We start from the raw sequence: 21,687 nt of genomic DNA, 5'->3' as shown, positions 1-21,687 counted from the left end.
AACAGTGAAACGGTCACTTGAGGCTGCTATGCGTGCGTGGATGAGGTGAACAGATGTGTAAAATACGAGATTCGTCGAACACATCGCGTTTGGTGCGCTTTTTAGACTTAGCTGAGACTCCAACAGCAGCGATGCCGGGCCTCGATGGTCCTACCCGAGCCAACCCTCTAAACAAATACATAATGGATGCGCCCAGAGCAGTTACAATAGTGAAGCAGAGTCCCGGTTTGTGGCGTTGTGGCTCCTGGGAGTATTCCGGCGATTGCCGCTGTAACTGCACAGTACTTAGCCACTCACGCTCGCTGCTTGCGCGAGCACGAGAGGCACTCGGCAGCAAGATCTAGTCACCATTCGCGATGGCCAAGTCAAAGAAGTGAGTCGACCTTTTTGTCATTTGGAAGATGTTGCTGACCGTCTGAAGCCATACCAATCACAACCAGAACAAGAAGGCCCATCGCAATGGCATCAAGAAGCCCAAGACTAACCGGACGCGGTCATTAAAGGGTGTAAGTGCGTTCAGCTACGTTCGTACGCTGTCTCACTGACGGTATGTTGCGTCGGCATAGGTTGACCCTAAGGTTGGTGTTTAGCTTCGAATCCACGTCGGTGGAAGACTAACTGTGTTAATCATCGTAAAGTTCCGCCGCAACGCACGATACGCACTCACTGGCTCTGTACGTCGTCTTTCCCTTATACTCTATCCCAAGCTTATAGAGTTTTCACAGTACAAAGCCCGCGCCGAGGCCAAGGCATCATAAAATACGCCTTGCCACACGAGATCACACGCGATGTAGTTATGGATAGAGGGGATGTCCGCGTCCGTCTGGCGCCTTGTATTGCCTACCACTATGCCCATGCGTTATGCTTAGGGAGTGCACTCAAAAGCAGAAAATGCCAAAAACAGCGCAAAATAATCCATTGGAGTGGGACCTGGGCAAGATAGAGAGCCTGCATCTTACAACTACCTGAAGAGTAAGTCAAGACGAACGTTGTCCTTGACGATTTTGCTCGAGGGCTGCACGCAGTCTGATAGCCTGGACTATGTGTCGGACCATCTGTGGAATGGCAAGGAAGATGGAAACTCACCGCTGCATCTTCGGGAGCCAACGCACCTTTGGCCATGTTGTGTCGGCCCCATCGCACTTTTCTACCCCCGACGGGCGCAGGTCTGGCTGCTCCTGGTTCCGACGACAGCAACGCGAGGCATTCCTCGTCCGTGGCTACGTACCCGTCCACTAAGGAGAAGAATTTATGCCGCAGAATAGTCTTAATGTTCTCGAAAGCGTGCGTGGTGTACCACCCATCTCTCTCCTGGCGAAGCGTGAGAGTAGTTGGTCAAGGAAAGTGATGCTACGAACGTTGACAGTTTCCCGGAGGTCGTCCTCATCTTCTATCATCTCTTTGAGTAAACGATCGTGGATGTCGCATAGCTGGAAGGCTGCAGTGTCTTTCGTGAGGGTAACACCGTCAAAGATATGTGACCGTCTACATCGCGTTTCGAATGCGCCGCACTGTGAATATCAGGCGTGACGGGCGTACCTTTGGTCGCTTTCAGCCAACTGGCCTTCGTCCGCAGGAGCCAGCGCTATGGTCGCAGAGCGGCCATCGTGACGACGGGTTATGACAGACGGGCGAACAATGGGGTGGTTTACGTTCCTGAAGTAGAGTCGTTGATAGCTGCAGAAGCGGGTTTTCGAAGACCAGCATTTCCTCGGATACCCATTACACTTACAAGCGGGCGCCCACGTCTTTCCTCGGATCGTATCCTAGGCGGATGAGTGTATCTCGCCAAGGACCATCACTGAATGTATAAGAGACAAGGGGAAGCAAGGCCTTGGAGCTGTATGTACGAGCGTCAACACAGTGGGGTTCTCGTTGATTGGTGGTACGCACTTGTGAATGTCTCGCGCTTCTCCGGCAGTAAATTGATTCAACAGCGCTAGGCGCGTCCATACTGGTCGCTGTTCGAAGTACTAGGCGAGAAAAATTAGACTTGGACTAGTACGCATGTCGTCAAGGTCAGACCTGTTCGACGCGCCTCAGAAGATGTTGGTCGACCTGTTGTCGGGCCTCCTCAACTTGTGGGATGGGTTTCTCTGGTACCTAAACCAAGCTGAGTGTCACACAATTAAACCATCCACAGTCGGACCTACCGTTGGATCAGAGAAAACAATCGACACAGGGCCGTAGCCTTTCCATCGTGTACGATTAATGAGTCTCTTCTTCTCTTCTCCATTATCATCGACAAATGTGGTTACGGTAGACATCGGATTTGCCTTGAATCTGGCGGTGAAAGTCAGTCACCTTGCGAGGTGAGGAGCAAAAAGACTTGTAACCCGTAATTTTGCGGGACACTTTGCCGACTGAATAGTGGCGGTGGGAACATTCTGAGGTTACTGACAATCTTTGGCTCCGTTCCTGGTTCGCAAGTCAATTGGGGATCAATCTGCACTTCGGGCATGCTGAGGGTGGTGTAATCTTCCTTCTCCTCTGGGATAGTGTAGCTGCGAATACCCTCGACTGCGAAATGTTAGGGATGTTAATATCCTTTTTGAAGGCATACATACTGTCCATTTTGTCTAGAGCATTTCGAAGTTTGACCACTGGGTCCTGTGCGTCTGGCTGATATTGGAAATCAGCCATACCTGCAAGCAGTTAGCCATGCAGATATACCGGGACATGTCGTAAGGACTTACTCCTGAACCGGACCGTCTTAGATACTACGCCAACCGCTTCAACTTTGTAGTCGCCGACATGTGTCTGACCTTCCTCGTCATGAGCAGGATTCAACTTCTTCCGCTTGCGCTTGACGACCTTTAGCAGTATATTGTTTGTCGGCACGTTCTCTCCGGGGATGGGGTGTGCAAAGGGGTTGTCAGGTCTGAGACGTAGCTCCAGTAGACTATCACTCTTGGTTGCGGTCCTTTTGAAGGCATTATTGAGACTAGACTGGCCACCCAGATTGCCGATGGCAGTAGGCACGGATGTTGGTCGAACATAGCCCGGATATTCGACGGAATAAAATGACTTGGAAGGTAAAGCTCTCTCAGGAGCTTGCGATGAAGGGGCCGGAGTCTGTGAACTAGAATCCTGCATTAGGGCTCGCCTCCGCTTGACGAGGCGTGGAATTTGTGTGGAATGGTAAAAGACGCGTCGATCACGTGGGGAAATCGCCTCCCATTGGGACTCCCATGGTTAACTCAAATTACTGCATAGATTATACAGATGCAGGATCCAGATGTACTTGCGCAAACTATGTACGTGAACCGTATATGGGACTAGGGTAATCATATGGAATTTCAGGGTTTACGACCTTGGAGTTTCATTATTTCCTCCATTGCCTCCTAGACAAGCAGAGGTAGTCTAGTTACACGAGTGAGGAACACAGATTGACCTTACCTTCGATGTAAGATCAATACCAGCTTTCTGAAGTTCGTCGACGACGCGCCTGGCCCCCTCCCTGAACTTAGAGTTGGCGGCTAGCTTGAACATTTGCATAGTGCTCGGAGGGTTACGTCCTGACGCATCAAATCCTACGCGACAGAGGGATTAGATACACATGTACGAGATCGGGGAAAAGCAGCTGAGCTAACCTTGCTCCTGTAAGAGTGCAGCGAAGTCAGAGAGAGCCTTCAGAGCCTCTGGTTTGTCGGCAATCTTCTTAAATAGAGACGTATTCTTGATATTCGCGATCAGAGAGTCAGGACTCTCGGCCGCTTGGATCCTAGGACAAGGATGGAAACGCCTCCTCGACACTGAAATTACTACTTGCACCGTGTGCCGACTTTTGAGACCTGTTCGGAGAACGCTGAGAGGCGTCATCATGGTGGAAGGCTGAAAGCAGGAGAGCAAGGGTCGTGGGAAATCTGACGCGTCAAGACGCGTCTAAATTACAACGCGACGTGACCAGACGGGACGCGTTAACTGAACTCTTCAAGCATGGATAACGATTATTATTCAATTGACTCTATCCTTGCTGAGAATCAGGTGTAGTTGACCCTTAAATCATAAGCCCCACTTTCCTTTGTCTGACTGAAGGTAGAAAATTCAATGCACATTCAAAGTGGAGATCCCGGACATGGGACACTTGGATGGTGGTGCTGAAAGAGACGTGCGAGCCCTGCATCTTGTTCGAAGGACATGCCAATGACCTTCCTCCAGATCAAGCCGCTCAGCAAGATGCAAATACCGTTGTGGATGGCTTACATCTTGATTTATTCGTGAGTGTTCGTTGGAGGTTATATGGCGGCATCTCATCTCTAGCGGAGGTAGCGACTATGCAGACTTTTCAATACCTACACCATTCAACGCGAAAGTGCGGAACGCACTTAATGCCGAAGCTCGCAGCGTCAGACTGTCGGGGCTTGTGGGCCAAGGCGGCTCTTGGTACGGGTTCGGGAAGATGATTGTACAATTGTAAGTCGCTAGCATATCCCTTTAACTCACTCTTGACTCGGACGTCTGGCGTTCCAGACTCGACGATGCTCCAGCAGATGAGATGTCAAGGATTCTGACCAAGGTAAGTCTCTACCACACACGCGCTAGCTCCCCGGGGCACAACTAGCGTCCCCGGGTACCCTGACTGACTGACACAACCCCCAGGCATTCCGAGATCGTCTCCTCGAAGTCATCGATCAAGCGCAGCACTTCGCTGCAATAGGCACCGGCGGAGGTGGGTCTGCGAACGGAGACGCAGCGCAGATGTTCAGGGAGGGTCTGGAGAGTGTCGAGAGAGAGCGTGAGTGATCTCGCTGTGCTTGATTAGTCATGTCTGAAGCTATTGCAGTCTTCGTACTCGCGCAAGAAAGCGCGAAGCGTACAAAGCGGTGGTACGAGACTACGGACAAGAGCGTCAAGTAATGACTGGCTGACGTTCGACTATGCGACCATAGTATATACCTATTCTTGTTTCGGATGTTCTGTACTACTTGTTTCTCGTGTGGCCCCAATGTTAGGGTCGCTTTTCTTCAGCTCGGTGACAAACCTGTTGGTGAACCGATGGGTAAACAGCGAAGGAACGGGAAATATGACATGCTTACCATTTCACGCTGGCCCATAAGCAAAGCTCAATTCCCGTCAGAGCAATAGTATGTACGTTTCCTTGAGTCAAGAAAGCCAGGCTGAGCAGCACCACGAGGAGCGCTGCGAAAACCGCATCGAGAGCAAGCAGGAACTTCGGATGCAGAGAAGAACCGGGCTTCAGGACGTTGGAGAAAAATGATGCGAAGGAATCTTCGTTCTGGCCAGCCATATTCCTTGTGGAAGACGTATAAGTCGTATACAGAGAGGTTGGAACTAAACTCAGTTATGCTTGCAAAACGACCAATTCCGACCTATATGATGCGGTTGGTATCCGGGCAGAAATCGTGGCTGTGCTGTGCATACTTACCTCCCAGTCAAGTATTTTGTAAGTAAAGCCGCAGTATTAGTCTGCAATGTATATCAAGCTCGGCAGACATAGCATTATCGGTATATAGCAAGCGCAATAGCTACAGAGAGATGCCAAGTTCGCAGCGGCTAGCTAAACACGGTGCCTCTTCTCTCAGTGCTATGCCGCGATGGCCCCCTACCTCGATGCAGTGACCATTCAAATTCCTTCAGTTTCTTACCCCCACCCTGGACTTGGCATTCCAAACGGACACTGAAGGTCTCTGAGCCGTCATCTTGCGAAGAAACTGAGATAGCGCGTGAACGAGCCGAAGACAGGAAGAGCAGAGTCGGCCACACCTTTCTGAGTCCTCACTGTCCCTACCCATTCAAAGTATCGCTCTGCCAATGGGGCGACGGGCTGCAGTCCGCGAGATCGCTCCGCACTATCGCTAGCTTGCGGAGCATCAAATGATAGTGGCAGGATAGATGTAACTGGCAGCTTCAGATCGTCTAGAACGGAGTCGAATACGGCCAGCGCAGTTCTAGCGCTACACGCGAGGAACACGATTGAATGCAAGGATAGAAATGATTGATGTGGGTGTATACCCTATTTGCCCGCTCTGGAGGACGCCTATAGCGGATATTGCTCGGATGACAAGGGTCAAGTAAGATGAAACAGTATGCCTTAGTCGAAAGCAAGCGTGTAGGGAAGCTAGAACAGCCCGGTGGAGACTCACGTAGCCTCGCTATTAGAGAAGTAAGATGAGAGACCCTGTAGGACGATAAGACTCGGTGGGTTGGAGTAAGCATTCTTGCAACTTTTCGGGGAACCTTCTACATATGCCGAGAGTATGCGAAGAGTAGATAGGAATAACGCCAGATGAGCTGCGGAAGGTGGATAGCTAAACGCCGGTCAGAAATGCCAAGGATGGTATTTCGGACGCGTACTCACTGCACTTCTATCCGCGAAGAGAGTCCGGCAATTCGTCCATGCCCAGCGAATGAGGACAACCACTCATCGTCGAGGTCTTGCAGATCACGCACGAATGCTTCCCTGGAAGGCGCGATAAGTATCGCCTTCGCTGTGGAATACTGGGCAACATGGGTCAAGCATAGATGGATAGGCGCCGACGCGTGATAGAGCCCCTTGACGAGCAAAGTCGAGAAATCTGGCAAGTCCTCTCTAGGCCAGGAGCTCGGAAAGAAACTGCCAGGCATTTGGTATATTGAATAGGAAAGGGCGAAATCAGCTGGCGCCACAGACGCGCGTCTGCTCAACTGAACTCCGCGTCCTCAGGCTTTCGTGAGTCGTGACCTTATGCTGTTCATCACACGAGGATGCTATGCTGCTTGTGGAACCTTGTGGGTGCTGTATTTTCGGACTCTATGGACACTGGCTGGCCCTTCTATCATGTGCTATTGCGTAGTCACAGCATTAATTATTGCAACATGGTTACCAGGACCGGGCATATCCAAAAACTTACACTGCATTCGAACTGCATTCTGAGGCGCTTCGCGCGCAGCTAAGTCCCAGCTTCACTGCAATGCTACGACAAGTATATAAAGTCGGCACTCCTGGCTTCCCCGTTATCCGAGTCTGGAATCATATCGTCTGCAACCTAGCTCAGTCTTGAGGGATATCGCAATGCAAGTGCTCAGGAGGCAGAAGGTCGTCTCAGATCACCCTGATGATGGCCTGGTCGGTCCTACCCGGGGTCCCATGGCCGTTGGACTCGGGTTGGCAGCTCCATTAGTCAATGCTTTGGCCCAGGCAACGTCCAATTGTGCACCTTTTCCATGGCTCTCGCCACTACTTTCAGTTGTCGGCGAGATCATACAACTCTGCGATAACGTGGTGGCTAACAAGTACGCCAAGTTACCTCCATAATTATAGGACCATCATGCTCATTTTTCGAAAGGCGAGCTGCTGTCCAACTCACCCGAAGATGTCAGCAACTATTGGATACCTTTACCAGGGCAGACGAGGCCGCCTCACTCGCGGTGCTGCCTCCTCAAGTGCAAAGAGCTCTCGAAAAAGCTCACGAGTGCGTTCCGCGAATAGAGATTACACTGCAGTTGCTCATGCCTATCCAGACTTCTGGTAAGCATTAAAGACAGGATGGCAGGATGGGCGAGCCTTGGGAAGATGAAGTCTTTCTACATGCAAGCCGATATCGCGGCTGATATTGAGAGATGCCACGTCGATATTAGTGATTGCTGTGCCAAATTTGAGGTACGACCACTTCATGTTTAGTTTGACGAGGCAGCTAATGACACACCGCAGATCACTTCACAAATTGCGGTGCATCAATGGCAACAGGAATGGAAACATAATGCTGATCAAGACCACCAGGAAGTGATGGAAGTTTTAGCGACAATAAATGAGAACCAATTGTTCCTGAGCAACCAAGTACTTGAAAGCACGCTGGAGATACGAAATCTGGCCCGCTTCGTGCAGCAGGTAAATTGATACCAACGTTCGCTGCTGCATGACCGATTAATATCGAAACAGGGCTTATCTGACTACGCAGTCGGAGACTTCAGGCATACTGGCCTTCAGAAGAACCTCTACAAGATGACTGCCAGAAGGGGTGATTTGCTGCCTGACCTAGAGCTCAAGAGAGGAGAGGTTCGCCGCGTTGGACTATTTCCAGGCAAATCTTTCGGTCATATACCACGACTTCTGAGCTGATCTCTCCAACGGATAGCGGGTGGCTCTGCCGCTATGGATATCTGGGAAGGTGTTTACTTGGACCATGATAAAGTAGCTATCAAGGTAGTTCGAGCCGTCAATGCAGGGCCAAAGAGTCACGAGGTCAGTCCTTCCAGCGCGATCGTATACAGTACCGATACTCAGTGCGGTCTACGGCCTTTAGCGCTTCCGCAGGGAAGTGTCTATATGGCACGAAGTGTGGAAGCGTGATGGTGGCAAGTATATCCTGCCCATTTACGGCTTCTGCCAGGTTAGAACGTGTATACCTCTTCCTGAGATCTCGCACTAATCACGTCTGTGCAGAACGATGGACCGTTCCCGTAAGTGCTTGATGCGGGATTATAATTTCCCTCTGATCGTGCCCTAGTTACATGATTAGTCCATGGCAGCCTAACGGTGTTGCCATCGACTATGTCAAGCGTAACCCGGACGTAGACCATATGGCCCTGGTAAGTCGATCGTCGTCTAATTCAAATCTGGATCCTAATAATCGACCTTCTGTAGGTGCGGGGCATAGCAAGAGGTATACAGGTGCTACATACTTTGGAACCTCCAGTCGTCCATGGGGATATCAAGGGGGTAAGATTTTCGTGCTCACCTTCTTTCCGTCGCTTGACGGCCCATGACTGCAACGTTCAGGCTAATGTCGTTATCGGTGCCATGGGTCAGCCCCTTTTGGCCGACTTTGGAGTGTCGAAGGTACGTTGCAACGGCGTCCCCAGCCACATGTCTTCTTGACCCTGGTTCCTGCAGGTGGTGGAAGACATCACCGGAGTACCATTCACACAAAGCCGAGGTGTCTCCGACTCGTACCGGTGGTTTGCTCCAGAGCTCTGCATAGGACAGGGTATCTTGACGCTGCAGGCTGACATCTATGCATATGGCATGACGGTCCTCGAGGTGAGACTCCTGCGCTCATAGTATCTAATTCTAGGCGCTGACAAGGATTGTTACCCAAGCTTCTCACACACAGTCAGCCGTTTAGTTATATCAAACACACCACAGAGGCCGTGGTAGAGGTGGCCAAGAGAAACCGTCCTCGTCGACCTACTGAACAAGTCGTGGTGGCCAGGGGAATGGACGATAAACTGTGGAGTATTCTGCAGGCTTGCTGGAAAGCAGAACGCACAGATCGGCCGCATATTCGTGATATCGTCGAGAACGTGTGATTGGGGTATATGCATGTACCAGCTGTGCTGGAGTCTGTGGCCCTGTTGTCTCCTGAATCCATTAGCTCCGCCGTGTGGTAGATATTAGTCATAATATGTCCCCATTCCTGTACAGTAGACGCGTCCCTCGCCCGTTCTCATATATATAGTACAGTGCTTTGCATAAAAGTCCGGAAACTGCGTTTCGCGCGTCTCTGTTTGTCCCAGCCAAATAATACCTTATAGGGTAACACCTGACCGAGGGCGCGACGGTCCTCGAGTCAGCCTATATCACTCCTGGGACACCAATGCCCGTCTCAAGGCTGAATAACGTTCATATCTGTATCTCTTCAGGATATCGAGCACGCAGAGGTCAAAATCCCCCAAGAACGACCCTCATACATGGATGTCAAAGCATCCCGCCAACCAGTCAACAGCCCGCGCTACGGTGATCGACTACCTCATATAGGTTTGTTTGGCTGGCACAAACAACATTTCGCGAATCGCGGTTTCCGGACTTTTATGCAAAGCACTGTAATTATACATCGTGCGACACCATATCGTGTATCGATGTCTCTGCCGGAACCACTTCATAACGTGTCCCGCGTGCCTTTCGCCACCTTCAGTCTGACTGCTTCCCTCCAGTACCGCGGTCCATCTGGCACTTCCTACAGTTATTGCAGAAGAATATCCTGATAGCCCAAGGAGTGGGAGGTCTCTGTGCCCGTAGCTAGCCGACGCTCTCATGCACCCATTCGCGTCTTATGTGCTTCGCAGTTACTACAAGGCCACAGGATGGAACGAGGACAACTTATACTCCAACTTCACTCGGTCCTCGAGCTGTGGGCCTTACACTTCCTCTCTCCCCTATGTTTGACTAACTCTTGTTGGCAGCCATCCTTGACTTCACCGTTCCCCGAGGTCTTCACTTCTCAATATCGAAATCCCCAAATGCCCTCTTTAAGACCACGTATTCCATGAATGCTCTTCCTTCTTTGAACGGTTCCATTGGGTATATATTCACGTCCTGTGACCTCAATGTCAAAGGTTCCGGGGATGTTCGCTTCAAGGATATGGTAGACCGTTTCAGAGTGTATGACCAGCCTCGGAGGCCGGAAGGTAAAGAAGAGGTTTGGCTTGCAGGTGAACGAGTAGACACTCGCGGTAAGTAAGTGCTTGCACCTCTTACCCTGTTTGTGTCAACGCTCTAATCCATGTTCCGATAGACTATCTGTTATATGGCCGATTCTACATTCCAACTGGGCGACTGGATGCTCTCTACTCAGCACGACTGTCTGGAACGATGCAGGGCATGATTGCCGCCATCTCTGATCCACGTCCACTACCACTCGGTGCAAGCAACCTTATGCTCAGTCTGCAGCACGATACCGGACGGACATGCACGGAATACACATGGAGTGCTGATGATTCCATGTGGGGCGTCCGCTTCCTGTATAACTTCGGCAAAATAGGCACGGCGCTGGAGTCGCCTGGAGAAAGCGAGCAGTTGTCGACGCCAGTTCAGACAGACCGGTCGGAAGTGAAACGTGTCGATGAAGAAGAAGCTATGGAAGGTGGTCTCAAGGGTCGCATTTCTGCTGGAGCTGAGGTGTACTTCAGTGCACGGGAGAAGAGTGCCGGAGGTTAGGAGGCGTCGTCTCCCTTCCAAGCAGAAACATATTGACCCGTGCGTCGCAGTATCGACTGGCATCCGCTTCACAACCCTTCCGGATGCGACGGCCCCATCTTTCCAACCGCCAGACCCTTCCTCGTCTCCCTTGAGTCTGTCTTCGTCTCGAACGCCTCACCTTCCTCAACCCCCCACGACTATCACAGCCCTCTTCAACCCAATGATGGGTCACATATCTGGCGCCTATGCAGCTCGGGTTTCCCGTGACTTATCTGTCTGTTCTCGGTTCGATCTGAACGTCTATAGCTATGAAAGTGAATGGACAATGGGCGCTGAATGGTGGCTCCGACGCAAGCCCGTACTTCACGAGGAGGACACTCTAGACGCCAAAAGTTCTGACGAGAATTCGCCTGATCACCTTACTTCTGCTCCGGCGATGTCTGAAACGTGGACGGATGATGTACTTGGTGTTGTGAAAGCGAGAGCTTCTACCACTACCGTGAGTCTTTACCTGCCCATCGTGCTGCGCCCTCTTAAAAATGTCCAGGATGTTTCCCTCATGTGGGAAGGACGCTTGCGAAACATGCTGGTTAGCCTAGGCATCGTGTCTAATCTGTCTAGTCGTTCAAAACCTATTAAAGCCGTCGGGCTAGAGTTAGCGTACTTCAGTTCAGGCTAATTATAACCATCTTCCAGTTTAAAAGAATCACCACGTCGTATATATTGCATCGAAGGATCTTGCTTCATTATAATGACATACAGACGATCAACCAGTGAGTCCGAACCGATTAGCGTGGGTGTAATACATGTTTCGAGCAACTATTGCAAAGCACTTGGAAAGCCGTTGGGAAGGGTATAGGGAAGTGTACACATGGAGGATCCGAGTGGAAAGGAGATGATAACACAAGAAAGCCATAGTTCAACGTTCGACCACGATGTCTGCCCAAGAGTTCACAGAACCTCAGTTGTTGGTTGCTGCTGTGGCAACGCTTCTGGGAGACGCAAGAGGATCCTTACCGCCCAACTGCCGTACAAGCCTGGATATAGCGTCGCCGCTGATAACCGGTCGGGTGGTGTGAGGCGCTCGGCGCGGGACCCCTTCGCCGGTGGGCGGGGAGGACTGAGTACGGGCGTGCCTTGCGGCAAAATCTTGCAGATGGGCACCTCGGGGCGTGCTACTACCGGACCGGGTGTGTCGAGTCGCAGGATGAGGGTCGCCAAAACTAGGTCTAAACCCAGGGAGTCTACCCACTGTATGAGATCGACCATGGGTCGGGTCGAAAGTTCGGGGAGGTGTAGCCTTGTAGGCGGACGTATTTTCTGACGAAGAAGTGGACTCTGCGGTAGGTGCATGAATAGATGCGCTCAAACCGCCTCTGGAAGGGAACCCATCATCGGATTTGGTCTTCGCCGAGGGCTCTGATGAGTTCGACGCAGACGTTGACTCGGACTGGCCTCTATCCCCCTCCGCCACGGAAGGAGCTAAGGGTGAATCGGTCTCCTGTACAACAGTGAGTTAGTGCTCCCGAGCACAACGACGATTCTCGAGCACGTACATTTGCAGACGGCTCTGATTTCTGCGAAACTTCTGCTTCAGACGCACTAGTCGGAGGCTCTTGTACAGGCAGAATCTGGTCTGTGTCAGGCTTGGGGCTGGGAACCACCGCTGGAACTGGTTTGGGAGGCAGGGAAGGGTGGCCACGTAGGGTGCTTGGGCCCGTGGGTATTATCTTGCTAGGCCGAGATGGAAGGTGTACAGCCGAACCTTGAGGAATCACAGAAGCCGTTCCACGACGCCCATTGCCAGCAAGGGGAGTCTGCGGTGTCCTAAACTCCTTTGCATTGGTCTGAGCAGGTCGTGGCGCAGCTGACGAACGTCTGGCGCGTCTGGAAGGTCCGCTATCCGACTTAGCAGAACCCACTTCTGAATTGTTATTCCGTGTTTCCGTCTTTGCCTGGACAGGCTCGGTGGTCCGCTTTGATTCTTCAGCAGGTGCTTCTGGGACCGAGGCTTCTACAGAAGAATCCTGAACGGCTGTGTCCGCTTTTGGTACATCTGCGAAATCAGGCAGCGGCTTGAGCTGACCTTCCAGGATGGGCGAAATGACGTTCGCCTTCTCGACAGTGACGGTCCCGGGATCTGTCTTAGTCGTGTAGCCCCAGTCGTCGAGATCTGGCAAGCTGTCGTCATCTTCGCCAGCCCAATCAATGTGACTGCCAGGCGTCGTCGGTCTGTTGCCTGCTATTACGCTGGCGCGCATCTGCTCCACGAGGTTATGGACGTTCATATCGAAGCTAGTGGTCTCCGCTCCTGCAGACAGATGGGGAGGTGCGTCCTTAGAAGATGGGTTCGGGGTAGGTGGCCCCGTAAGTGACTTTCTGGATCGGCCAGGCATTGGTTTGGGGTCAACGGTCAGGGTCTGGTTAGGGCTGATGGAATTGCCTTTCGTGCTCTGTTGGGACGACCTCCTACGTCGATTGTTGGGGCGGGTAAGTGGTCCAGTAATAGAGTCGGTCGGCGTTTCAGCTATGGGAGTGGAGGGATCAATTGCAAGGGAAGGCACTTTGCGTGAGCTCTGCTGTCCCGAGGCTCGCCTAGTGTTAAGTCTGGGTCGCTGGGTACGATCGCTAGCAGCTGAAGCAGGAGTAGCGGTTGCAGTAGATGTAGTAGTAGATGTAGAGGTCGAACGTTCAATGGGTGGAGGCTTTATATCGGAGGCTTGTGCTTGGGCCTTTCTCTCAACGATCTTCGCTTGTGTCTCGTTGTTCTTAGCAGCGGCACCCTTGGGACCTCCTCTTCCACTGCGGCCCCTCCCGCCCCGCCCCGTTCCTCTATTGCTGCCTCGCCCTCTAGGGACGATCCCGCGGAAAGCCGTGCCAGGCTCTCCGGATCTTGCCCAGCCGGCAGACGCACCGTCGCCGCCGTGTGTCGGTCCAGCAGGCGCAGCGGGTTTCGGCGGAAGCGATGCCATTCCTTTCGGCAGAATGGGCTGTTTTCAGTCATTTTCCAAAGCACCGCAAGACCGGTCGGGTACATACAGGACGTGGGCTGTTACAAGATAGTTATTCGGACCAAATTCCGATGGTAAGGTTGGGAGAGTATGTAGTATTAGATGGGGTGTAGATGAAGCAAGATACAATAGGACTCCGCCAGTAATAGCAGGGGTTGAACAAAAGCAAGAGACAAAGCCAGCAGGTGGTCAGTGGGCAGGCCTTCGGTTAGACCGTTTGGGCTGGGGCCGCTAACTGTACCAAACATAGCAAAGCAGATCGCCCGACAGCGCCACAACGGACAAGCCATAGCATTGTTCATCACTGCTCTCGGCTGCCCACTCTCTTGCCCATAATGTCGAAGGCATCGCAGCCAGAGTTGAAAAAGGTACGCATTGTTGTCTTGTAAGTGGATCTAGGATCACTGACGGAACCTTGTCCTTCGCGTAGTTCATGGACAAAAAATTGTTCGTCCATCTTCAAGGCGGGCGGAGAGTTAGCGGAACTTTACGCGGCTATGACTTGTTCTTGAACTTGGTCCTGGATGATGCTCTGGAGGAGACGAGCCCCGCACAAAAGCACCCTCTCGGGACAGTGGTAAGCTTCGTCTGTCTACTATCACTAAAGCGCGAGCGCTTAACCTCCCTCTGTCAGGTAATCCGAGGGAATAGCGTCACTTCGATGGAAACGATGGAAGCGGTGCGGTAGAGAAGCTTCCTGTCTGTATCTTTGCAAGTTCTCTGGGGTTGATGCCCGTGCGTCGTCGTGCTCTCTGTAATACCAAGATATCTCGCCAAAATGCTATGTTCTTTTCCATGTACCCCCGGCTTGCGATGTCAGTAAAGGGTGGTGACCTTGGTGAGCCTCTGATGTAACCCTGAAGACGCGTTGCCGGGCGAGAACACAAGATACTGAACTCCGATCGCACACTGCCCAACTGATCAAGCGCGCGTAGGTGTGTGCCAATTATCTCACAATGTCAATTTCGCATCCGCTATTGATCAAGAAGCTCGAGTGTACAGAATACTAAATCGATGGACACTCGGCGCAGTTACTCACACGTACCGAGCCGTAGCACCACCGAAACCATCTAGGACAGCCATCTGCATCCGCCCGCGTTCAGATCAAGCCCAAGTTTCCTCGTCACCCCGCGCGCAGCCCACAGTCTTATTCCTCTGGCGTTTGCAGCGTCAACCACTCACGTCCTGCTGGTGCCGCTGAGGCGACTGACTTCTCACTTTCCGAAGATCCTGGTCAAGATCGTTGCGCGCTTCTGTTTCGCGGAGGACGCCGGATGCTACTGCAGACAGCCCAAAGGCGAGGTTAGGGTTGGCACCGTCCAATCCGAAGTATTCCCGATAAACCGGCTGCAATATCGATACGTCGTCAGGCTTTTCGTCCATACGTTTCCGCTGCAGCGTGAGGAGATCTTCCAACCCGCTACTCTGGAGGGACTACCGCATTACGATTGCAGTCTCCGGTTGTCTACGAAAATTCGTGTATAATATAATATGCATGCAACACCGTCCTAGGACTACACGTTATGGAACACTGTATAACTGCAACAAGAAAGTTTGAAAGAAAAGACAGTACTACTGTACACTACTCGTATGGCTGGTTTGCGTGGGGTGACGACCAGGATGCCCCTGTACCAGAAGGAAACACACATGACATGAAAACAGATATAAAGTGACCGAGAGGCGATGGCGAAGCGAGGGCATGGGATGGTTGCTACATGACCGTATGCAGTGTGAGGACATCAATCTGTGAATGCGGGATGTAAAGCATCCGGAACGACCACGATGTCAAAGATGTGCGGGAAGGAGAAAGACGAAGAAATCGCAAGCAAGACACCCTCCAAAGAAAAAACGAAGATGAGGCACATAGAAATGTCCTACATCCTCATTGGACTCCCCGGGTCCAGCGTTGCGCCCGTATCGCCATCAGCTGCGACGACCTTCCGCGCCAACGGACTGCCTCCAAGCGGCGCCTGCCCTTTCTTAAATCTCCGCCCAAGCAAGGTCGCCCCGTCGATATCGAGCTCAAACGGCTGGCCAGCAGAGTTCTTCTTCCCCCGATCTCGCTGGCCCGCACGCCCATCATACACATCCCCGCCGCTCCCCTGCTGCCGATGTCTCGACCGCCCGCTGTCCGCGCTCGCGCTCTTCTCGTGCCCGCGCGTCCGCTTCATCTGCTCCTCCTGCAGCGCCTCCCCGACCTTATCCCCGTACTTCCGCCGCGCCTCCTCGACGACGGCAACGTCATCCTCCATCTCCTCGTCTTCCTCGTTCAGGCCGCCGAGGAAACCGCGGTTCGCACCACCGCGCTCGCGCCGCCGCGCGCCTTCCTCTTCCATGCGGTGCACGGCATACGTGATGTCGAACGCCTCCTTGAGCGTGGCCAGACCGGGGCTGCGGACCACCTCCCGCCCGCCGCGGACTTCGCGCAAAAGAGGCGAGTCGAGCGGGTGCTGGAGCGGCGTGGGGGGTGGTGGGGGCGCCGGGGCCGCTGTACACCATGGGTGAGCCAGGAACTCGTCGATGGTATATCGTTGTGCGGGGTCAACGCAGAGTAAATGCGTGATCAGATCCTTGGCTACGCAAGATACGTCAGACTCTGAACTCGTGCTTCTTAATGAATTCCCATACCTAAAGCCGAGATGTCGTCCCACCATGGGCTCAGGAACGTATAGTATCCCCGCGCGACCTTCTCCGTGAGCACTCCGATGCTCTCATCGTAGAACGGCGGGAAACCGCAAAGCAGGGTATACAGGACACACCCTAGTGCCCACATATCCACGCTCTTACTGTATCGCTCGTCCTTTACGATTTCGGGCGCTGTGTACCCGACGGTACCGCATGGCGTCATCGTCTGCTCGTCCCACACGACTTTGCTCAGGCCAAAGTCGGCGATCTTGACGCGGCCGATTCCGCCGCCGCCAACGCCGGGGATGAACTCGCCCTCGTCCTCCTTTTCTTCATCGTATTGGCGCTGAACAGGATTCTTTGAGGGAACAATTGGGATCCGCTCAAAGAGCAAATTTTCCGGTTTGATGTCACTATAAAAAGTATGTGCGTGAGTAACTTGGCATACAGTCACCCAGCTGGACCATCTCACCGATGGACGACGCCTCGTTCTTCGTGGAGGTAGCGAATACCTTGCGCCACTTGCAGAATGACATGCCGCGCAAGGTTCTCGCTAAAGTACGTCAGCTTGACGATCTGGTGGAAAAGCTCTCCGCCCTCCATCACTGCGCATCCACGTCAGCTGGAATATCATTTTTGGCATTGCAGGAACGTACGTTCCAGCACCAGGAAATAATGCTCTGCTGACTCGGAGAACGATATTAGCTTGACGATTGATGGGTGGTTGAGACCGCGCATGATTTGCACCTCTAGAGACGCAGTCAGTATGCATTTAGCGGCATAGAGATCGAGGGACACGAACCCTTGAGGATATTGGCACGCTAAAGAGACGAATGCAAGCTTAAAGTCAGAAACGTCGCTCCACGCGCATAAAAAGGGGGGAGAAAAAAAACAGAGTCGAGGAGAAATAAATCCGGATAATAACCACGGCGAGGGCGAATAGAAAAAAAAGAAGCGGAATAATCAAAAAGCAATAGGCTATGCACCTCTGTTACACGCGGCTTTTTCCTGAGCTGGGGATTCAGGTGCTTATCGCCAGCCTGGAGATCACCGCGACGAAAAAAGCATATAATACAGGTATGATACGTATGTGTGTGAAAAGAAAGGCAGGGATGCGTCAGAGGAAAGATGTAGACTAGGAGAGGGGTAGTTGGAGAGGGTACAGACCTGCGATGCATTGAGTTCGTATTTGCGGACGACCTTGACTGATGAAAGGGCGGGGTTAGGCCTCGTGGTTTGGTAATGAATGGGCCAGCACAGACCTGCTACTTTCTGGTTTGTTGTTAGGTCGAGAGCCTTGTAGACGTTTGAAAAGGCGCCGCTGGGGGTGGGCGGGGGATCAGAGGAGATCGGGGAGATCTGATGGCACAAGACTCACTCGCCCATCTTCTCGAGGAGTTTGAAATTCTCGAGGCCCTTGTAGGTGGGCATCTTGTTCTTTGCTTCGCGCTCTTCCTGGACGATCAGCTCAGCTTCCTTTGTGTATCCGGGGGACTGTGCAGGCTGTTTCTGGTGCTGCGTAGCTGCAGCCGAGTGCTCGGGCGCGTCGCGGTGCTGGGGCTGTTGCTGCTGGGACTGGGGCGGGGAGCGGCGCTGCTTTGAGTCGGAGGGGTAATGGAGGTCCTGCTCAATATAATGCTTTTCCTGTCTTGGGGGGTTGTGGTGCGCCTTGCCATGTCTGATGAGATCTGGGAGATGGGACGATAGTGAGCGCGGGGTGTGGGAAACAGAAGCACGGTGCGGGACGCGAGCGACGTACTCTTGAAAGCGTCGACGACGCCGGTGCCGGTGGGCATGGTGTGCTGGGGGCTGCTGGGGGCGGTAAGCAAGACGGAGGCGGCGGCGGTTCAATTGCGCAGGACGGGCGCGGCGGCGAAGGTCATGTAATCCGAGCGCTGACGTCATTCGCTGCTTCGTCATCGCACCACTCCACTCTCTCCCACTCGCTACGCCTGTCGCAGTCTCCTTGCCTACGCCTATTCCCTGTATTTGTGTCACGCTGTGCGCTGTGCGCTGCACTCGTATTTATTGCGACGGTATATCTACTCAGTCCTTGTAGTCCCCAGCCAAATCCCGACGAGGGCCTGCCGCCGGCTGGCTCCTTATTGGTCTCCATTCTCCGTCATCGCATCACCCTTGTCCCACCGCCCTCTTATGGTTACTCGTGTTCCTTATATGGCTTCACCTTTCTTCACGTCGTCTAGATCGTCATTCTACGTAGCCTGCGGCGTAGCTCTCGCCACGGCGCGGCTGGACCTGCAGATGAGGTTCTCCCCATGGTGTACCTCCTCTGCATGCCTAGTCGTACGGCTTCCGGGCAAATGTCTCCCTTCTTGGAAGCCTGTTGGCGTTCACATGGACGGTTCGCTGCAGGCACACAAGAGGCGACGGCCTGTCTCCGAGCCTGCCGCGCTGTGTACAAGGCTATACGTAGCATTATTCGCTAATCACACATCTCCGGCGCCCAGGTGGAATTAGCTGCCGGGGTTGAGTGTATAGATGAAGTACTCCCCCGGGTTTACTTCCTCTTCACACCCATCCCTTGTCGCTTTCTCGCTATGGCCATGAAAGCCCCAACGTCATCCCAATCACTTGCTCGGGACCTCAAAAGCCCTCGGGTTGAGTGTATAGTGGAAGTACAAACACCGACTGCGGTGTGCTTCGTCTGCGCACTCATCCCGGGGGCTTGGGGTCTCCGCAGTACCGCCCTGGGCAGTCGAATGCATTTTCCTGTAGTCTCTAGTCAGGAGTCTATGGGCGATTGCATCGACTGTCGGTAGCCGCAAGGCGCTGGGACAACATGCAGCGCTCATGTCGTAGGGTTGAGTGTATAGATGAAGTACATCGCGCCGGTGTGCTTCCTCGCTACACCCATCCCAAAGCAGGGCAGCATATATCCATCCGGAGTGTCGAGATGAAGTGTATACTGCACTTCTTTTCCACACAATCTCTCGGGGATGGGGCGTGGCTGAGTGTATAGATGAAGTACCCTGTCGAGCGGGATGCTTCACCTTATCACTCACTCTTGTCTCTGCCGGGCCGCTTCGGATTCTTCCTTGGCTACAGTACTGTATAGGAACTTTACCATGCTTTGCTTCATGATATGCATTTGCATGACTCTGGCGTACTGAAGGTCGGCGTAACATCACAATCAACGGCGATATACTCGTACATCTTTATTTGATCCATAGACTTCACGCACCCCAATCACTCCGCGTACTGCCCGCTCTCAACCCCCTTCAAATACTCCTCGATAGACTCCACAATGACCTGATGGTCCTGCTCCATCGTCAACCCACTCACCACAATCACCCCCACCACGCCCTCCACCTTCCGCACCTTGATCGGGAACCCGCCCCCGTGGATCGCATACTCCCCCGCGCTGTCCCCCAGCACAAAGAACTTCTTCAGCGTCTCCTCCACGTCCCCATCCGGGTTCTTCGCGAGCATCTTGTGGCGGAACGCCCACGTGCTGCACCCCCACCTTAGCACGACCTTGCGCTTGCGCGCGACCCAGAAGTCGTTGTCCGGGAGCGTGCCCGACCCGACCGCGGTGAAGAACAGCGGCTGGTTGGCGTTGGCGAGCGAGATGGAGATGACGGCGGAGCGCCCGGTGGTCTTGGTCAGGGAGAGGAGCTTCGTGCGGATGATGTTGCCCAGCGTCCAGGCGGTTTCCGCGGTGAAGTGCGGGAAGACGCAAGACGCTTCCTGCGCCGCTATGCTGTCAAGCTGGGGGAGGCAGGACTCAGTCTACACGTGATCATGAATGGAGGCTACAACATACGGTAGAAGGAGGTGCCCTTAGTTGTACTGCCATGACTTTACTGGTGTTGTAGAATGACCAAGGGCCTCGAGCTCCTTGATAAAGAGCCAAACCGATCGCGGATGTTCGCCTCGCTCATGTTATATACCGTTCCGGATTGAAAGATCGTCCCGAGATAAGACCGCCTCGGACAAAGTTCACAGGTATAACTCGGACAGCGATACACGTGCTACGCTGTGAGATCTCTACGGAAATACGGAGCAATTCACCCCAGTAAAGCAGGCCACTCAGTTAGAGCAGCAAAAGTTCTATACCAGACTGGTATAAGGTCAGGTTAAGATAGCGGAGGCCCGCAGCGGATACCGTTTCAATCCAGACTGATGCCATGCCCGGTGCATACGAAGTCACAGGGTAGCAGTCAACACATCGTAAACATGGCTGGTACAACCGTAGGGTGGAGGCCAAGGATAAGGATATAGCTTGCAAAGGTGGGAGCAAACAAAATCTCTTGGTCCGTGCGCGGCCCGCACGCTATATAGATCCTCTCCCCACATCTTAACAACTCATACTTACCTTGCGGGCGTGTTCCCCTTCACGTACCTGGGAATACGGGCCGTGGGGGCTCTCCATAGCACGGCGACCCTGTCCGCAGAGGGCCCCTGCGGTTTGTATGGGCTTCGGCTCATGCACTCGCTAAATATTTCCCTGTCCTGCTTCGGCCCTCGGGCTGGGCAGGCCATTTTTATGCCGGTCCGCTGTCCTAACCCTAACCCTGCCACAGGTATCCGAGCCAATGAGCGATTACCTTTCTATTAGAGTAGTCAAAGAAGCTACGTAGTCAGTGTTTGGGAATAAATTATCATCGCTACTATTGTAAAGAAGCCGCACAACAGGGTGTCTACCTACTCTCAACGCTGCCATTGCCGTTCCTTACAAGACTATTCTCCCGCGTCCCGGTTGCACTACCATACATCAGTACTCTCCGCCGTTCCTGACTCCTGCTCCGGCCATCCTCGTTAAACGATGCCCAGCTTACAACCCTCTGCCGACCAACAGAGTTCGGCGTCGCTGTGACATCTCGGTCAAAGCCTGCACTCGAACCCGGCCGGCCCACGATTCCGTCTCGAGGCGGCGTATGCACCAGAAGCAGACCCTATACACGTCAGTCAGTAAGTGCTCGACTAGTAATGGGTTGTACACCACGTACCTGAGCAGGCGAGAGTCCTATTAGACTGACCGTGCTCGTCTTATTCCTCAAAACCGGTTGACTCCCACTCGGCAACACGAGCGTCGCCGCCCTCCTCCTCCCGACACTCCCAAACCCGTTGCCTATGCCCCCACCCGCACCGCCTCCCACGCCTGCTTCGCTCGCGATCTCACTCTGGCCTGCATCGCCATCGTATTCGAATTCAGAGGCTTCGACGTCG

The 21,687-nt window shown here is 53.2% G+C and overlaps 12 protein-coding genes across 12 annotated transcripts; 6 read left to right on the top strand and 6 right to left on the bottom strand.

Annotated features, from left to right (window-relative positions):
* The first annotated feature begins 316 nt into the window (after positions 1-316).
* Positions 317-1,035, top strand: GLOTRDRAFT_109653 (uncharacterized protein). Its single transcript, XM_007864193.1, has 5 exons — positions 317-373; positions 422-506; positions 567-578; positions 639-674; positions 726-1,035. The coding sequence occupies exons 1-5, from the start codon at positions 357-359 to the stop codon at positions 756-758; spliced, it is 183 nt and encodes a 60-aa protein (XP_007862384.1). The 5' UTR covers positions 317-356; the 3' UTR covers positions 759-1,035.
* On the bottom strand, positions 978-3,134 carry GLOTRDRAFT_70737 (uncharacterized protein; the record flags this gene model as incomplete). Its single annotated transcript, XM_007864192.1, has 11 exons — positions 2,697-3,134; positions 2,568-2,645; positions 2,337-2,520; positions 2,154-2,283; positions 2,026-2,103; positions 1,894-1,973; positions 1,733-1,840; positions 1,561-1,677; positions 1,359-1,485; positions 1,087-1,311; positions 978-1,034 (listed from the first exon to the last, which is right to left on the bottom strand). The coding sequence occupies exons 1-11, from the start codon at positions 3,094-3,096 to the stop codon at positions 978-980; spliced, it is 1,584 nt and encodes a 527-aa protein (XP_007862383.1). The 5' UTR covers positions 3,097-3,134.
* A 229-nt stretch (positions 3,135-3,363) lies between these two features.
* On the bottom strand, positions 3,364-3,822 carry GLOTRDRAFT_34057 (uncharacterized protein; the record flags this gene model as incomplete). The annotated part of the gene is made up of 2 exons (XM_007863549.1): positions 3,364-3,533; positions 3,594-3,822. 2 exons carry the CDS (start codon positions 3,820-3,822, stop codon positions 3,364-3,366), a joined length of 399 nt encoding a protein of 132 aa, XP_007861740.1.
* Positions 3,823-3,918: 96 nt separating this feature from the next.
* Positions 3,919-5,125, top strand: GLOTRDRAFT_55292 (GINS complex, Psf3 component). The gene is made up of 8 exons (XM_007863681.1): positions 3,919-3,987; positions 4,043-4,111; positions 4,162-4,220; positions 4,273-4,416; positions 4,474-4,519; positions 4,603-4,738; positions 4,787-4,984; positions 5,040-5,125. The coding sequence occupies exons 1-7, from the start codon at positions 3,940-3,942 to the stop codon at positions 4,858-4,860; spliced, it is 576 nt and encodes a 191-aa protein (XP_007861872.1). The 5' UTR covers positions 3,919-3,939; the 3' UTR covers positions 4,861-4,984; positions 5,040-5,125.
* A 1,193-nt stretch (positions 5,126-6,318) lies between these two features.
* GLOTRDRAFT_34556 (uncharacterized protein) lies at positions 6,319-6,588 on the bottom strand (the record flags this gene model as incomplete). Its single annotated transcript, XM_007863580.1, has 1 exon — positions 6,319-6,588. The coding sequence occupies one exon, from the start codon at positions 6,586-6,588 to the stop codon at positions 6,319-6,321; it is 270 nt and encodes an 89-aa protein (XP_007861771.1).
* Positions 6,589-7,015: 427 nt separating this feature from the next.
* Positions 7,016-9,252, top strand: GLOTRDRAFT_125672 (kinase-like protein; the record flags this gene model as incomplete). The annotated part of the gene is made up of 13 exons (XM_007864191.1): positions 7,016-7,236; positions 7,290-7,415; positions 7,465-7,603; positions 7,655-7,831; positions 7,883-8,036; positions 8,079-8,185; positions 8,247-8,333; positions 8,387-8,403; positions 8,451-8,532; positions 8,588-8,662; positions 8,723-8,782; positions 8,837-8,983; positions 9,061-9,252. 13 exons carry the CDS (start codon positions 7,016-7,018, stop codon positions 9,250-9,252), a joined length of 1,584 nt encoding a protein of 527 aa, XP_007862382.1.
* A 724-nt stretch (positions 9,253-9,976) lies between these two features.
* GLOTRDRAFT_55285 (mitochondrial distribution and morphology protein 10) lies at positions 9,977-12,190 on the top strand (the record flags this gene model as incomplete). Its single annotated transcript, XM_007863680.1, has 5 exons — positions 9,977-10,073; positions 10,126-10,395; positions 10,458-10,874; positions 10,930-11,360; positions 11,409-12,190. The coding sequence occupies 5 exons, from the start codon at positions 9,977-9,979 to the stop codon at positions 11,538-11,540; spliced, it is 1,347 nt and encodes a 448-aa protein (XP_007861871.1). The 3' UTR covers positions 11,541-12,190.
* Positions 12,191-12,867: 677 nt separating this feature from the next.
* Positions 12,868-13,142, bottom strand: GLOTRDRAFT_109649 (uncharacterized protein; the record flags this gene model as incomplete). The annotated part of the gene is made up of 1 exon (XM_007864190.1): positions 12,868-13,142. A coding segment is annotated over exon 1 (255 nt), but the record flags the coding sequence as incomplete, so codon positions are not given.
* Positions 13,143-14,124: 982 nt separating this feature from the next.
* On the top strand, positions 14,125-14,799 carry GLOTRDRAFT_136251 (like-Sm ribonucleoprotein). Its single transcript, XM_007864189.1, has 3 exons — positions 14,125-14,240; positions 14,303-14,449; positions 14,507-14,799. The coding sequence occupies exons 1-3, from the start codon at positions 14,208-14,210 to the stop codon at positions 14,558-14,560; spliced, it is 234 nt and encodes a 77-aa protein (XP_007862380.1). The 5' UTR covers positions 14,125-14,207; the 3' UTR covers positions 14,561-14,799.
* Positions 14,800-15,327: 528 nt separating this feature from the next.
* On the bottom strand, positions 15,328-18,341 carry GLOTRDRAFT_70721 (Pkinase-domain-containing protein). The gene is made up of 9 exons (XM_007864188.1): positions 18,257-18,341; positions 17,876-18,185; positions 17,760-17,818; positions 17,665-17,702; positions 17,300-17,318; positions 17,154-17,246; positions 16,970-17,102; positions 16,501-16,910; positions 15,328-16,447 (listed from the first exon to the last, which is right to left on the bottom strand). The coding sequence occupies exons 1-9, from the start codon at positions 18,291-18,293 to the stop codon at positions 15,747-15,749; spliced, it is 1,800 nt and encodes a 599-aa protein (XP_007862379.1). The 5' UTR covers positions 18,294-18,341; the 3' UTR covers positions 15,328-15,746.
* A 1,239-nt stretch (positions 18,342-19,580) lies between these two features.
* GLOTRDRAFT_70717 (DUF967 domain protein) lies at positions 19,581-20,437 on the bottom strand. The gene is made up of 2 exons (XM_007864187.1): positions 20,282-20,437; positions 19,581-20,226 (listed from the first exon to the last, which is right to left on the bottom strand). The coding sequence occupies exons 1-2, from the start codon at positions 20,312-20,314 to the stop codon at positions 19,705-19,707; spliced, it is 555 nt and encodes a 184-aa protein (XP_007862378.1). The 5' UTR covers positions 20,315-20,437; the 3' UTR covers positions 19,581-19,704.
* Positions 20,438-20,812: 375 nt separating this feature from the next.
* On the top strand, positions 20,813-20,980 carry GLOTRDRAFT_20199 (uncharacterized protein; the record flags this gene model as incomplete). The annotated part of the gene is made up of 1 exon (XM_007863435.1): positions 20,813-20,980. A coding segment is annotated over one exon (168 nt), but the record flags the coding sequence as incomplete, so codon positions are not given.
* Between the last annotated feature and the right edge of the window lie 707 nt (positions 20,981-21,687).

The sequence above is a fragment of the Gloeophyllum trabeum genome (genome assembly GCF_000344685.1).
Source record: "Gloeophyllum trabeum ATCC 11539 unplaced genomic scaffold GLOTRscaffold_00002, whole genome shotgun sequence".
Taxonomy (NCBI): domain Eukaryota; kingdom Fungi; phylum Basidiomycota; class Agaricomycetes; order Gloeophyllales; family Gloeophyllaceae; genus Gloeophyllum; species Gloeophyllum trabeum.
The sequence above is the reverse complement of the archived record's forward strand: the minus strand, read 5'-3'. Positions and strand labels throughout refer to the sequence as shown.

What these genes read in the sequence shown, in the direction of transcription:
- GLOTRDRAFT_109653 (XM_007864193.1), top strand. An exon ending in GATACGCACTCACTGGCTCT is followed by an intron (nt 675 to 725) that starts GTACGTCGTCTT and finishes GAGTTTTCACAG; the next exon opens with TACAAAGCCCGCGCCGAGGC.
- GLOTRDRAFT_55292 (XM_007863681.1), top strand. Translation starts at nt 3,940, where the DNA reads ATGGATAACGATTATTATTCAATTGACTCTATCCTTGCTGAGAATCAG. An exon ending in ATGGTGGTGCTGAAAGAGAC is followed by an intron (nt 4,112 to 4,161) that starts GTGCGAGCCCTG and finishes ACCTTCCTCCAG; the next exon opens with ATCAAGCCGCTCAGCAAGAT. An exon ending in GGAGAGTGTCGAGAGAGAGC is followed by an intron (nt 4,739 to 4,786) that starts GTGAGTGATCTC and finishes AAGCTATTGCAG; the next exon opens with TCTTCGTACTCGCGCAAGAA.
- GLOTRDRAFT_70717 (XM_007864187.1), bottom strand. Translation starts at nt 20,314, where the DNA reads ATGGCAGTACAACTAAGGGCACCTCCTTCTACC. An exon ending in TAAGGGCACCTCCTTCTACC is followed by an intron (nt 20,227 to 20,281) that starts GTATGTTGTAGC and finishes TGCCTCCCCCAG; the next exon opens with CTTGACAGCATAGCGGCGCA.
- GLOTRDRAFT_136251 (XM_007864189.1), top strand. Translation starts at nt 14,208, where the DNA reads ATGTCGAAGGCATCGCAGCCAGAGTTGAAAAAG. An exon ending in CGCAGCCAGAGTTGAAAAAG is followed by an intron (nt 14,241 to 14,302) that starts GTACGCATTGTT and finishes TCCTTCGCGTAG; the next exon opens with TTCATGGACAAAAAATTGTT. An exon ending in AGCACCCTCTCGGGACAGTG is followed by an intron (nt 14,450 to 14,506) that starts GTAAGCTTCGTC and finishes TCCCTCTGTCAG; the next exon opens with GTAATCCGAGGGAATAGCGT.
- GLOTRDRAFT_70721 (XM_007864188.1), bottom strand. Translation starts at nt 18,293, where the DNA reads ATGCCCACCGGCACCGGCGTCGTCGACGCTTTCAAGA. An exon ending in TTATTTCCTGGTGCTGGAAC is followed by an intron (nt 17,103 to 17,153) that starts GTACGTTCCTGC and finishes GTGGATGCGCAG; the next exon opens with TGATGGAGGGCGGAGAGCTT. An exon ending in GGACGACATCTCGGCTTTAG is followed by an intron (nt 16,448 to 16,500) that starts GTATGGGAATTC and finishes TATCTTGCGTAG; the next exon opens with CCAAGGATCTGATCACGCAT.